The 13,989-nt window shown below is 36.6% G+C and overlaps 1 protein-coding gene across 2 annotated transcripts in view; it reads right to left on the bottom strand.

The window, feature by feature from the left end:
* Positions 1 to 13,989, bottom strand: part of SUCO (SUN domain containing ossification factor) — a 105,221-nt gene that overhangs the window by 48,135 nt on the left and 43,097 nt on the right. The window contains exons 10-14 of one of the 2 annotated variants that reach the window (XM_062192793.1): positions 6,827 to 6,934; positions 4,478 to 4,583; positions 1,888 to 1,908; positions 1,629 to 1,684; positions 416 to 507 (exon numbers count right to left, since the gene is read on the bottom strand). In XM_062192793.1, the coding sequence (XP_062048777.1) occupies positions 416 to 507; positions 1,629 to 1,684; positions 1,888 to 1,908; positions 4,478 to 4,583; positions 6,827 to 6,934 (383 nt within the window). The remainder of the gene's footprint in view (positions 1 to 415; positions 508 to 1,628; positions 1,685 to 1,887; positions 1,909 to 4,477; positions 4,584 to 6,826; positions 6,935 to 13,989) is intronic. The other variant, XM_062192794.1, reaches the window with a different exon arrangement.

The raw sequence follows: 13,989 nt of genomic DNA, 5'->3' as shown, positions 1-13,989 counted from the left end.
GTTATTAGGTTTACAAACAGCAAAATAAAGCCTAAATTAAAAACCCATTACTATTAAAATTTTAAAACTAAAAACGTATTCCTGGGGCCGGCATTGTGGCATAGCTGCCTACAATGCTGACATCTCAGATGGGTGCTGGTTTGTGTCCTAGCTGGTTTACTTCCAATCTAGCTCCCTGTTAATAGCCTGGGAAAAAGCAGCAGCAGATGGCCCTGTCATCCACATGGGAGCAGGTAAAGCTCCTGGCTCCTGGTTTTGGCTTGGCCTGGTGCTGGCTATTGCAGCCATCTGGGGAGTGAATTAGTGGAAGAAAGATCTCTCTCTGTCTCTTCCTCTCTTACTGTAACTCTTTCAAAATAAATAAATGAATAAAAAACAATAGATTCCTAATAGTCATCTACTTAAGGCCACTTACCATAGTCCTCATCAAATAGTTCTTGACGCTCTGACTGGTACTGGGAATCAGCAATTTCTTCATATTCTTCCACCATGCTAGTGCCAAATACCCTATTAACAACAATTTCATAAAAGACTTTCAAGACCAAACAGAGCAGTGAAGAACCATCTTATAGTAAACAAAAGCCATCAACTTTAATCTTGTTTAAGGCCACTGGCTTTTAGACTCCAATATAATGGCTATTCCTTACATTTCAATCTTCAACTGTTTCCATTAACTTGTAAAACTAGGAGTGGACATTTGGTTTACTGGTTAAGAAGCCACCTGGTATACCTGCATCCCATATTGGAGTGCCCGGTTTTAAATTTTGGCTTTGTTCCTTAATCCAGCTTCCCAGTGTGCACCCTGAGAGGTGGCAGGTGATGGCCCAAGTACTTAGGTCTCTATCACCTACATACGAGATTCCAGTTCCTAGCTATAGCCTTGCCCAGCATCAGCTGGTATGGGCATCTGCAAAGTGAATCTCTCTGTCTGCCTTTTAAATTAATAAATAAAATATTTAATTGAAGCCGGCGCCGCGGCTCACTAGGCTAATCCTCCGCCTTGCGGCGCCGGCACCCCAGGTTCTAGTCCCGGTCGGGGCACCGATCCTGTCCCGGTTGCCCCTCTTCCAGGCCAGCTCTCTGCTGTGGCCCGGGAAGGCAGTGGAGGATGGCCCAAGTCCTTGGGCCCTGCACCCGCATGGGAGACCAGGAGAAGCACCTGGCTCCTGCCATCGGAACAGCGCGGTGCGCCGGCCGCAGCGCGCTACCGCGGCGGCCATTGGAGGGTGAACCAATGGCAAAAGGAAGACCTTTCTCTCTGTCTCTCTCTCACTGTCCACTCTGCCTGTCAAAAATTAAAAAAAAAAAAAAAAAAAAAAAGAATGCTAAAAAAATAAAAAAAGAAAAATATTTAATTGAAAGCATTAAAAAATTTATCAGTCTAAAAATGTTTCCATCTATTATAATTAAAGCGAAACAGCAGGCAAGCTAAACCAACACATCAAATGAAGTTTATTTTTCAAGAGAATATTTTGTGATGTTTTTCAAAATGAATTCAAGAGAAAGAAAGAATTAACAGCTTATATTTCTACAGTATTACCTTTACATGACAAATTATTTCTCCACTTTGGATGAGTTTTGTGTATCACCTTTTTAAAAAAGCATTCAATAAAGGTGTTTTGTATTACCTTATAAGGCTTAATGGACAAAAGTGCTCTGATCCAAAATGTGATACCAACTCCACCTAAAGAATAAAAAGCATATGAAACATGAAGCTAGTAGAGTGTATATGAGAATACCCAAGAATATACTCAGGTTTTCAATATATCATTTCTAAAAATAAATTTCTCACTTCCCCAAAATTCAATAATTGTAGTTTTGATTTTTCATAATGCATTAATATGCCATGCTCTGTTATTTAATATTGCAAAAGAGAAGGTTGCTAACCTTTATGTACTTGATGAACATCTGAAGCAAGAGAAAGGAAAAGAAAAAGAAATCAGTTCCAAAGTCTGGATAACATGCCATAAGCAACTTAAGTCTTTGTAAATTATATTGTATAATTAAAGATAGAAAGCCATGTACTGTGATGGATAACATTGTAGTACTCTCAATTCTTTGCAGAAATCAAAGCAATGATTAAATGGTTACCATTAAAACCTAAAAATATTATTTCATAAATCATAAATTAACTTTAAGGTAATAAAGCTAAATAACCTAAATTAATTTTTACTATGTTATGTATTTGTTAGATATGATAATACTCTAAATCCATAGAAACACCAGGTGTGCTATATAACCTTAAATATTAGATATATATCTACAAATGAATTTATATATTGATATCTATGTGTATACACATATGTATATGTCCTATATACATATTTACAAAAAGATTAGTATATTATGAATGTTACTTATGCTTGTATAATATTATATATTATGTTTCAGGAAAAACATGAAATTCTGGTATTCTATGTAATTTCAAACACAACAGAAGTGGAAGATATATATATATATAGATTCTCTAAATATAAGCTATTAAAAAGTAGTTTATAGATTTGAGTTTAGTTCTTTTAGGATAAGAAAAACACAGCTAAACTTATAAAGCATTTATCACTATAAAATGAACATCAGAAGTAAATGTTTTTATTTTTAGACTCAGTTCTACCAAAGAGGATTTTCTTTTTTAAAAAGTATAACTAGTGATCAAAATGTTCAATAGTCTCCCATCACAAAAAAAACAAAAAAATAGAGAGCTTGCATGGCTATTTTTCTAATGCCACCAATAAAATATTCTTTCATTACAAACAAAGTACATGGCATAATGAGTGATTATCACAAACTATTTCACTTCTTATGAAATCTCTTACTTCATTTCTATTTCATTTCTTATGAAATCAAATATAATTGTATCACCTGCAAAGAATTTTTAACATCTTTTTCTTCCTCAGTGTATAAAGTTTTAGTTATATAGTCATTAAATAATTGCTTCAATGGTAATTTTAAAAGGAACTGAAGATTTGTTTCATTTTTCTGAACTCTTGAGTCATAAGCTAAGAAACTATTTCTAAACAAAAATTTAGTATTTTTATACTCAGCCTAGGAATACTACAAGTTTACCCATTTATAGAAGTCAATTTAATACATGCTTTAAAAGAGACAGTAAAATCCCAGAAGACAAAATTAAGTAGTCTTAAGTTCTCACATTTACAGAAAAGTTAGAAACTAGAATTGTTATCATTCCAAAAGATCATATTTTACCAACACAATGATACTTAAAAGTATGCCATTATTTTAAAGAAAAAAAGGGGCAGGAAGGAGAAAAGAAGGAACTTCCTCTAAAATGTCTAAATCCAATTAGTTGGTGAAGGAAGAAACAGCAATACTAAGAAATGTTTAAAAGTTCATGTTATATCAAACTGGTATTTGAACACAGAATATCTCACTTGCCTTTATAAAAGACAAAACTCATAATGTCAAATTAACTGGATATTAAAATTGAAGTGAGCTAAGAATCAGATTCTAATAATTTAGGAAATCAGACCTGCTTTTAAGCAGACTAGCAACAATTTGAGTTTCAAAACAGATGACATTTTAAAGAGCCGGTACTGTGGAGTAGTGGGTAAAGCTGCCACCTGCAGTGCTGGCATCCCACATGGGCACCTGTTAAGAGTCCTGGCTGCTCCTCTTATGATCCAGCTGTTTGCTAATGGCCTGGGAAAGCAGTAGAAGATGGCCCAAGTCCTTTGGCCCCTGTACCCAAGTGGGAGAAGTGGAAGGAGTTCCTGGCTCCTGGCTTTGGATTAGCCCAGCTCTGGCTGTTGAAGCAATTTGGGGAGTGAACCAATGGATGGAAGACCCCTCTCTTTCTCTCTCTCTCTCCATCTCTGACTCTACCTTTCAAATAATAAATAAATTAATCTTTAAAAAAGATGATATTTTGATGTTAAAACTCAAAAAAAAAAAAATAAGAACTATAATTTGAAACTTCATCAGAGCCAGAAGCACCTGGCCCAGGCTTCCAATGACACAAAATAGAATGTAGGGGCAGGAGCTGTGGCGTAGGAGGTAAAGCCACCACCTGCAGTGCCAGCATCCCATATGGGCATTGGTTTGAGTCCTGGCTGCTCCACTTCCGATCCATATCTCTGCTATGGCCTGGGAAAGTAGTAAAAGATGGCCCAAATCCTTGGGCCCCTGAGCCAGTGTGGAAGACCCAGAGGAAGCTCCTGGCTTCTGGCTTCAGATCAGCGCAGCTCCAGCCATTGCAGCCACCTGGTGAGTCAATCAGCAGATGAAAAATCTCTCTGCCTCTCTGTAACTCTGACATTCAAATAAAAAAAAAAAAAAAAGGGAACCTAGTAACAATTTGTTTCATAAAAATAATATATCCAAGTAAGAACTACTTTATTAAATGTATGTTATAGTAAACATCTTCTTAATTTTTGTGATTTCTAAGCAGGTGTAATGTATGAAGTGTAAATAGCAGGTATATTTTCATTAAAAAACATACTCCTGCATGTGTAAACATTACCTTCACATATTTTGCATACATCTGCTCATCTAAAGGGAAACTCTGGACATTCCGCTCATCTCTACCATGGAAAGTACCCAGCTTAATCCATTTATTTGTGGGATACCTAGAAAATATAAAAACATTTTTTAGAAGATTATAATATAGCTATTGAAAGGTTCCATTACACTTTCAAAATATATACTGCACATTTTTTTTCCTTTCTAGGTAAACAAACTGTCTTAATATAGTTTAAACGTAACAATTCCTTTAACTAAATAATACATTTTATCTTCCAACTAAAATGATAGGTTCCTTTGGGAAAGAATAATTTGAAAAATCACAGTATTACAATTAGAAAAGAGAGGGGTTGAGCATCTGGCCCAAAGATTTACTTGTTGGGATGCCCATGTCCCACACTGGAGTACCTGGGTTTAAGTCCCAGCTCCAGCTCCCAATTTCAGCTTCCTGCTAAAGTAGACCCTGACATGCAGCAGTGATGACTCATGTGATAGGTTTCCTACCAACCAAATGAGACCTGGATTGAGTTCCCGGCTCAAGCTTTAGCCCTGCCCAGTCCCAGCCACTGCAGGCATTTGGCAGAGTGAATCAGTGGATTGGAGAGCTCTTTCTCTCAAAAACAAACAAACAAACAAACAAAAAAAGAAACCAGACAGAGGGAAGATAAGGACAAGACAAAAGAAGTAACATGTAAATATATTTTTGTAGAATTAATAAATGCACAAAAAAGTTGAATGAAATGTATGAAACTGTTAACTACAGTTATCTATGGTTTATGTTTGTTTGATAGGAATGCAGTTCTTTCCCAAATACTTCACTGTATGTATTACTTTTACAGTCTCAAACTATATTTTAAAGATTTTGGAAGACATTTAATAAAAACATACCTCATGATATAAAATGAAGTATTTGTACATGTCATATTTTTAAAATTTTTCAAAGAAATGTTTGGAAGCAACAGAGTATAATGATCAAAAAGTAAGGATGGGGGCCAGAGCTGCGGTGTAGAGGGTACAGCAGCCACCTGCAGTGCTGGCATCCCATACAGGTCCCGGTTCAAGTCTGGCTGCTCCACTTCCGATCTAGCTTTCTGCTATAGCCTGGGAAGGCAGTGGAAGATGGCACAAGTCCTTGGGTCCTTGCACTCATGTGGGAAACAGAATAAGCTCCTGGCTCCTGGCTTCAGATCAGCTCAGCTCCAACCATTGCAGCAATTTGGGGAGTGAAACAGCGGATGGAAGATCTCTCTCTCTCTCTCACTCTCTCTCTCTGCCTCTGCCTCTCTGTAACTCTGCCTTCAAATAAATAAATAAATCTTAAAAAAAAAAAAATGGGGCTGGCACTGTGCATGGCGGGTAAAGCGCTGCCTGCAGTGCAGGCATCCCATATGGGCACCAGTTCGAGCCCCAGCTGCTCCACTTCCAATCCAGCTCTCTGCTATGGCTTGGGAAAACAGCAGAGGATGGCTGAAGTCCTTGGGCCCCTGCACCCACGTGCAAGATCCGGAAGAAGCTCCAGGCTCCTGGTTTCAGATCAGTGCGGTTCCGACAATTGTAGCCATCTGGGGAGTGAACCAGCAGTTGGAAGACTTCTCTCTGTCTTTCTGCCTCTGCCTCTCTGTAACTCTGCCTTTCAAATAAATAAAATAAATAAATCTTTTTAAAAAATCTTTAAAAATTGGCCGGCGCCGTGGCTTAACAGGCTAATCCTCCACCTTGCAGCGCCAGCACACCGGGTTCTAGTCCCGGTTGGGGCACCGGATTCTATCCCGGTTGCCCCTCTTCCAGGCCAGCTCTCTGCTATGGCCCGGGAAGGCAGTGGAGGATGGCCCAAGTGCTTGGGCCCTGCACCCGCATGGGAGACCAGGAGAAGCACCTGGCTCCTGGCTTCGGATCAGCGAGATGCGCCGGCTGCAGCGGCCATTGGAGGGTGAACCAACGGCAAAAAGGAAGACCTTTCTCTCTGTCTCTCTCCCTCACTATCTACTCTGCCTGTCAAAAAAAAAAAAATCTTTAAAAATTATTTAAAAAAAAAAAAAAAGTAAGTATGTAGAAGTCACATAGTTCCAGGTTTGAATTTTGATTGTCCAATTTATGAGTCATGTGACCTAGGCAACCTATTTAAACTTGTCTGTTCAATCATCTTCTGGAGAGATAGTACATGTTTTGCACATTATAAGATCTAATGAAGGAAAGGCAATTAACAAAAGCCTACAATGCAGATTATTGTTATTACAAACTAATATTAAAACAAAAATATTAAAATGACTGAAATCAAGAATGATGCATTTTTAAATTTTTATTGCTGATATCCAATATATGCCCTATAAAAACCAGCTTTAGAATTTACCTGTCACTGATGGAAACGAGAAAGTCTTTAGGAGTAGAAGAAAATAATTCATAGTTTGCAATATCAAGCTGTTTTACTTGAATTGGTTCACAAAGTTCAATAACAAACCTTCAAAAAGAACAGTAGACAATTATTTAGAAAAGCTAATCAAAATAGTTTATATTAAATATGACAAGAGTATGCATAAACTAGACTTCTACTAAAGTTGTTTAAATATAGGGAAGAAAGGGAATTTGTAGCCTGAGTTATTTATAAGGGAACACCCTTTAAGTATTTTCTAAGCATAACATTAGTGGAAAAAATACTGCAAATAAAACTATTGATTTTGTCCCATTGTATATTTTTTAAAGATGCTTTCTGTAATCACAAAGCACATTCTTTAAGGGATGACTTTAAGAAGGGCCAGCAACAGTGTTAACTGACTAGTTTAGAGAAAGGCTAGCAAACATATTATCTTAAAGGTTATATATAGTCAACTATGACTTATCAAACCCTCTTAAAATGCAGATATCCACCTTTTATATATATTTTACTATATCAAAGAACAGTTTGCAAGAGCATGAGAGAAGTTAACTTAAATATTTAGGACTGATGAATAAAAATCAGCTCACTAAGACAACGAAATATCAAGCAACCATTAAAATTGGTAGTAGAAACTACATATTTATATAAAAATCTAGAAAATTTAAACTAATTTATAGTGTCAGAAAACAGGTCTGAAATTGCTATGGGGAAAGAGGGTTTGAGAAGAAATAATTACAAGGGGTGTGAGGAAACTCTTGAGAGTAATGGATATGTTCATTATCTTTACTGTACATAAATGTAAAAAATATTATACACTTTGATACACTGCAGTTTATTATGTAATGCAATGTATTCTATGTCAACTCTACCTCAATTAGGTGCTTTTTTAGAAAATGACACCAGAGACTTAAATATGTGACACAGAAATGTTATAAAATATTGCTTCTTGGGAAAAAATAAATGTATGGACCTGTGCATAAAGCAAACCTGCACACAGTTTGACATTTGAGGAAAGGAAAAACTCCTGACATGGAGCATTCTAAACACTGCTTTAAGAAACTATTATATCAAATGAGATTTATATATACATCGACAATTAAATGCTAAATAATCCAAAAGTATTAAAATTGTAAAGTTTAATTTAGGGGAGCAAAAGAACTAAGTTCTAGGAGATGGTAAAGGCAATCACATTTCAGAGAAAAGCTTACCAATAGAGCCAAACTAACATTTACTGAAAGCTTACCCTATGTCTGATCCCATATTAGATGATTTACATTCATATTTTGATTGAACTTTATAACTATATTGGAAGGAATATTTATCTTCATTTTACAGAATCATTCAGTAAACACTATTGGCTACTTCACAACTCCCCTTTTCACTTTTTAACAACTGAACTCTTAAGGTATAGCTGAACACATAGCCACGTTAATTCTGGGTGAAAGATGTGACCATGTGCAACCAAGTATGACTTAAAGGTCAAGTCTTCTAAAGGAAGCAGAGCTGCTAACTCTCCCATTTGCTTTTTCCCATTTACAGGCAGAATTAGGATGTGGTAAGAACAAATCATCACAGCCGGCACCGTGGCTCAATAGGCTAATCCTCCGCCTTGCGGCGCCGGCACCGCGGGTTCTAGTCCCGGTCGGGGAGCCGGATTCTGTCCCGGTTGCCCCCCTTCCAGGCCAGCTCTCTGCTGCGGCCCGGGAGTGCAGTGGAGGATGGCCCAAGTCCTTGGGCCCTGCACCCCATGGGAACCAGGATAAGCACCTGGCTCCTGCCTTCGGATCAGCGTGGTGCGCCAGCAGCAGCGTGCCGGCCGCGGCGGCCATTGGAGGGTGAACCAATGGCAAAGGAAGACCTTTCTCTCTGTCTCTCTCTCTCTCACTGTCCACTCTGCCTGTCAAAAAAAAAAAAAAAAAAAAAAAAATCATCACAACACTGGAGGCAGGCACAATACCCTGGAGAATGGCAAATATGACAGGGTGTGTTTGCATCCTTTATTTTGTGCTACAAACCTGGAAGCACCTACCGGTCTGGGTTTTTATTTCAGAGAAAAAAAACTAAATGTTCATCTTATTCAAAACACATTTGGAGCCGGTGCTGTGGTGAAGCGGGTAAAGCTGCTGCCTGCAGTGCCGGCATCCCATATGGGTGCGGTTCGAGTCCCGGCTGCCCCACTTCCGGTCCAGCTCTTTGCTATGGCCTAGGAAAGCAGTAGAAGATGGCCCAAGTCCTTGGGCCCCTGCACCCACGTGGGAGACCTGGAAGGAGCTCTTGTTCCTGGCTTAGGATCGGCGCAGCTCCAGCCATTGCAGGCAATTGGGAAGTGAACCGTGGATGGAAGACCTCTCTCTCTCTCTCTCTCTCTCTCTCTCTCTGCCTCTGCCTCTGCCTCTGCCTCTCCTTCTTTCTCTGTGTAACTCTTTCAAATAAATAAGTCTTTAAAAAAATAGCTTCATCTCTTTTTGCCTCCAGTTTTTTAGAAGCAGAGAATACTATGAAATTAACACAACACTGTTGGGGCCCACGCTGTGGTGCAGTGGGTCAACGCCCTGGCCTGAAGCACCAGCATCCCATACGGGCGCTGGTTCTAGTCCTGGCTGCTCCTCTTCGGATCCAGCTCTCTGCTGTGGCCTGGGATAACAGTGAAGATGGCCCAAGTCCTTGGGCCCCTGCACCCGCATGGTAGACCCAGAAGAAGCTCCTGGCTCCTGGCTCCGGATGGGCACAGCTCCAGCTGCCGTGACCATCTGGGGAGTGAACCAGCAGATGAAAGACCTTTCTGTCTCTACCTCTCTGTGTAAATCTGTCTTTCAAATAAATAAATTAATCTTTAAAAAAAATATATAACACTGTATAAAAGTTAGTTAAATCCAATTTCAATATCCTTCTCTTAAATACAGGCCAGGAATTTTAACAGTCAGTTCTGAACACAATAGCAGTTTTAAAAAATACCATGAATCAAAACTTGGAGGACACTACTAAGAAGGAAATTGATAACCTTAAAAGAGTATATTAGAAAATTTAAAAAACAAAGTTCAATAGACTAAACCTAAAGATAAAAGGAAATATTTATGAAAAAGAAAACAAAAATCTGATAGAGAATATTAATGAAGCTAAAACAGATTCCTATAAATATAAAAAGAGGAACCATAACTAAAAATAATAGCAATTTTTATTTTAAAACAAATGATCTTTAAGTCAGAAAAGGTTTTTAAATAAAAGAACACTATAAACAACTTATAAAAACTTTGAAATGGATGAAATAGAAATTTCAAGAAAAAAAACCAATTTATTATCAAAACTAAGTTAAAAAGAAATAGGAAGCCTAAACCATGTTAATACTACTTAGTATTTAAAAATATGTTCATCTAGAGGGTTGTTGGTTAGCCTACTGGTTAGAATGCCTGTGTCGCACATCAGTGTGCCTGGATTTGACTCCCACCTTTAGCCCCGACTCCAACTTTCCAATACTGCAGACCCCAGAAGGCAGCAGTGATGGCTCCAGTAACTGAGCTCCTGCCAATCACATGGGAGACCTGGACTGAGTTCCTAGTTCCTTTCTCGGGCCCCAGCTTAGCACTAGCTATTGTGGGCATTTCAGAAATAAACTAGCAGCTGACAGCTGTCTGTGTCTGCCTCTCTGCTTCTCAAGTAGAAAAAAAAAAATCCCATCATACATACAAATACAAGATATCAGGAGCACAGGCCTATTAATAGTATTTGTAAACTAGACTTGCCATATGATCCAGAAATCCCACTACTGAGAACAGACCTAAAAGGCATGAACACACTGTTTCAAAGAGATACCTGCAATATCATGTTTATATTAGCACCGTTCACAATAGGCAAAATTTGGAATCAACCAAGATGTCCATCATCGGGTGAATGGATTAAGAAAATGTGATCTACATATACAATGGCATATTATGCAGCTTTAAAAAAAAGAATGAAATTCTACCATTTAACTCAAAATGGATGCAACTAGAGGACATCACACTGACCAAAATAAGCCAGACACAGAAAGACAAATACTACATGTTCTCCCTTATATGTAGGAGATAAAACTTTAAAAAAAAAAGGGCAGGGGGGAGGGACTACAAAAAAAAAAAAAAAACAAAAACGAAAGAAATGTCTGTATGTACAGTATAGCTGCAAAAATAATTTTGTAAAACTTTTATACCTTTTCAAAATCAATGTTTAAAGTGTTATACTACCACGACTTTAATGATATGTGTTTACTTTAAAATTTATGGAATTTCAGTGGAATGGTCATTTTTCCAACTGTTGTTTATAGTCATTGTCTATATTCTCACCAGGGTCTTTTTGCTTTTTACTTATTAAACTTCTTATTCCGGGTAGGTACTGAGGCATAACAGGTTAAGCTGCCACCTGCAATTCCAGCATCCTATATGGGCTCTAGTTCCCATCCAAGCTGTTCTACTTCTGATCCAGCTCCCTATTAATGCACCTGAGAAAACAGCAGAAGATGGCCCTAGTCTTTGGCCCAGTCCAGGTTGTTGTAGTCATCTAGGGAGTGAACCAGAAGATAGAAGATTCTCTCTTTCTCTCTCCCCCTCTCTAATTCTTTCAAATAAACAAAATAAATCTTAAAAACAAAAACTTATTTGGCAAAGCATTAAGCCTTTTTATTTTAATGTAAATTTAAATTTAAAATGTTATCTCAAAAACTAAAAAAAGGAAGAAAGAAAGGGAGAGGGAGGGGGTGGGAGAATAGAAAGGAGTATCATTACATTCTCAGAATTGTATCTATAAACTATATTGAATCTGTTAAAAGTTAATAAAAAATGTTTTAAAAAATCATTTCAAAATGTTAAAAAGAGTATTTGTCATAGCAAAAGACTTACCAAAAAGCCACAATAAATACATCATGAGATAATTTCAGTACAACCACATAAAGCAATTTTATGCTATGCAACCATCAAAAAAAAAAAATGAGGAATTCTGTATGAATGAAATAAAATTATGGCCAAGAAGTTAAAAATAAATATCAAGGCATAAAATAGTATGCATAATTTATTAACCTCTATGAAATGTGAGAGATAAATAAGAATCTCTATTTGTGTATGAAGAGATACTACAAAGATATCTGAAACATTAACAATGAATACAAAGATGGATGACAGGGACAGAAACTTGTCACTATGATTCTCCCTCTTATTTTATAAACATTTTGAGAAATTTGAAGCATTTGAATGTATTACTTTTTTTAAAATTATACATTTAATTTAAAGTAAAAGTAACCATAGGTCCAGATGTTTATACAGGAGAATTCTAAAGTTAAAATATATTTAATGGTGTAAGGTTAGAAGCACTCCCTAAGACTGCTTGCTGTCATTCTTTCTATTCAACAATTTTCAAGGAGCTAGTCAGCATACTATGACAAAAACAGTAAATGTGATGAAAGAATTAGAGATTTTCACAGATAAAAAGGTATGTGGATAAGCTATAATTCTCTACATAAAAAAATCTCAATTTACATATAAATTATTGAAAATATTAAAAAAGGTAGACATCAATACATAAAAATCAATGTAGGGCCAGGATTGTGGTGCAGGTTAGATTGCCACTTATAACACCAGTATCCCTTATCAGAGTGTTGATTCAAGTCCCAATTCCAATTGAGCTCTCAGTTAACATGACTGGGAAAACAGTGAGATTATGGCCCAAGTGCTTTGGCCCCTGTCACGTATGTAGGGGACATGGATGGAGTTCTGAGCTCCTGGCTTTGAGGCCATTTAGGAAGTGAATAACAGGATAAAAGAGCTCTCTGCCTCTCTGCCTTTCAAAGAAAAAAAATAAATCCTAAAAAAAAAGAAAAAATCAACTGCATCTCTGTTCACAATAGAAAGCTATTTTAAAGAAATCATTTGTAAAATAAAAACTGATAAGCTCCCTAAGAATAAATTTAACAAAAATAAAAAATATTTTATGTAAAAAAATTGTAAATAATACATGAATAACACATGAAAGACAACAAAGAAAGCAAATCTTTTTTTGCCTTGCCTTTGTTCTATGAAGGCTCTTTTTTTTTTTTAACTTTTATTTAATAAATATAAATCTCCAAAGTACAACTTTTGGATTATAGCAGCTTTTCCCCCATAACCTCCATCCCACCCACAACCATCCCATCTCCCACTCCCTCTCCCATCCCATTCTTCATCAAGATTCATTTCCAATTATCTTTATATACAGAAGATCAACTTGGTATATACTAAGATTTCAACAGAGCAAACCCTATTTTATAGATAAGAAAACTGAATATCTCAAAGTCACTTAAAGATTCAAAACAACCTAAAATCCTCATATAACATTTGGAGAATTCAAGAAGAAAAGTCTAAAATTTGTAAGAGAAAACAGAGATAAGAAGAGTAGTCAAGTCAGTTCTGAAATACAAGAAGTTGCTGGTCCATAGGAGAGATTACAGAACAAACCCATGTATGTAGAGGGAAATTTTACAGTAAAGGTAACATTGTAAGTAAGTGAATGTGACTGAGTAAACAATCATCCAAACAGAAAAACAGAACAGGGAGGGGAATGAATCTCTCTTGAAAAGTATATGTATGTATGTATATATATATCCTAGACTAAAAACCCAATATTAAGTGCAAAATTTAAAAAAATGCAAAGTAGTACATTTATAACCTCAAGACAAGTAAAGATCTTTGACATAAGAAAAAACTATAGTGAGACAGATAAATTCAACTACATTAAAGCTTCTATTCCTCAAAAAATACTATGAAGAAATTGAACACAAGCAGGAGAAAATAGGTGCAACATGCAACATAAATAACTTAATTGTCTTATCTAGAGTTCTATGAAATAGACTTAAGTTGTATCCATTTTATAAGTTACTCTCCTAATTCATATCTACACTTCTACTAGACAGTAAGGAAAAAAAGCCCAAATAAATCAACAGAAAATAGTGGAAAAAAATGTTCTTCCAACATCAACAGCACTACCTAACAGGTGCTCAAGAAACATTAAATCACGAATGAATAAAGACTTAATACCCAAAAAGGTCAATTACCTCCAAAATTATGTACAGAGAGAGTATAATTCCAACTGAAAATGCCATATGCTTTTGTACAGGACTTAACAAAATGATACCAAAATTT

This window comes from Lepus europaeus, chromosome 5 (genome assembly GCF_033115175.1).
Source record: "Lepus europaeus isolate LE1 chromosome 5, mLepTim1.pri, whole genome shotgun sequence".
Lineage (NCBI taxonomy): Eukaryota > Metazoa > Chordata > Mammalia > Lagomorpha > Leporidae > Lepus > Lepus europaeus.
This window is presented reverse-complemented; position numbering and strand designations above follow the sequence as displayed.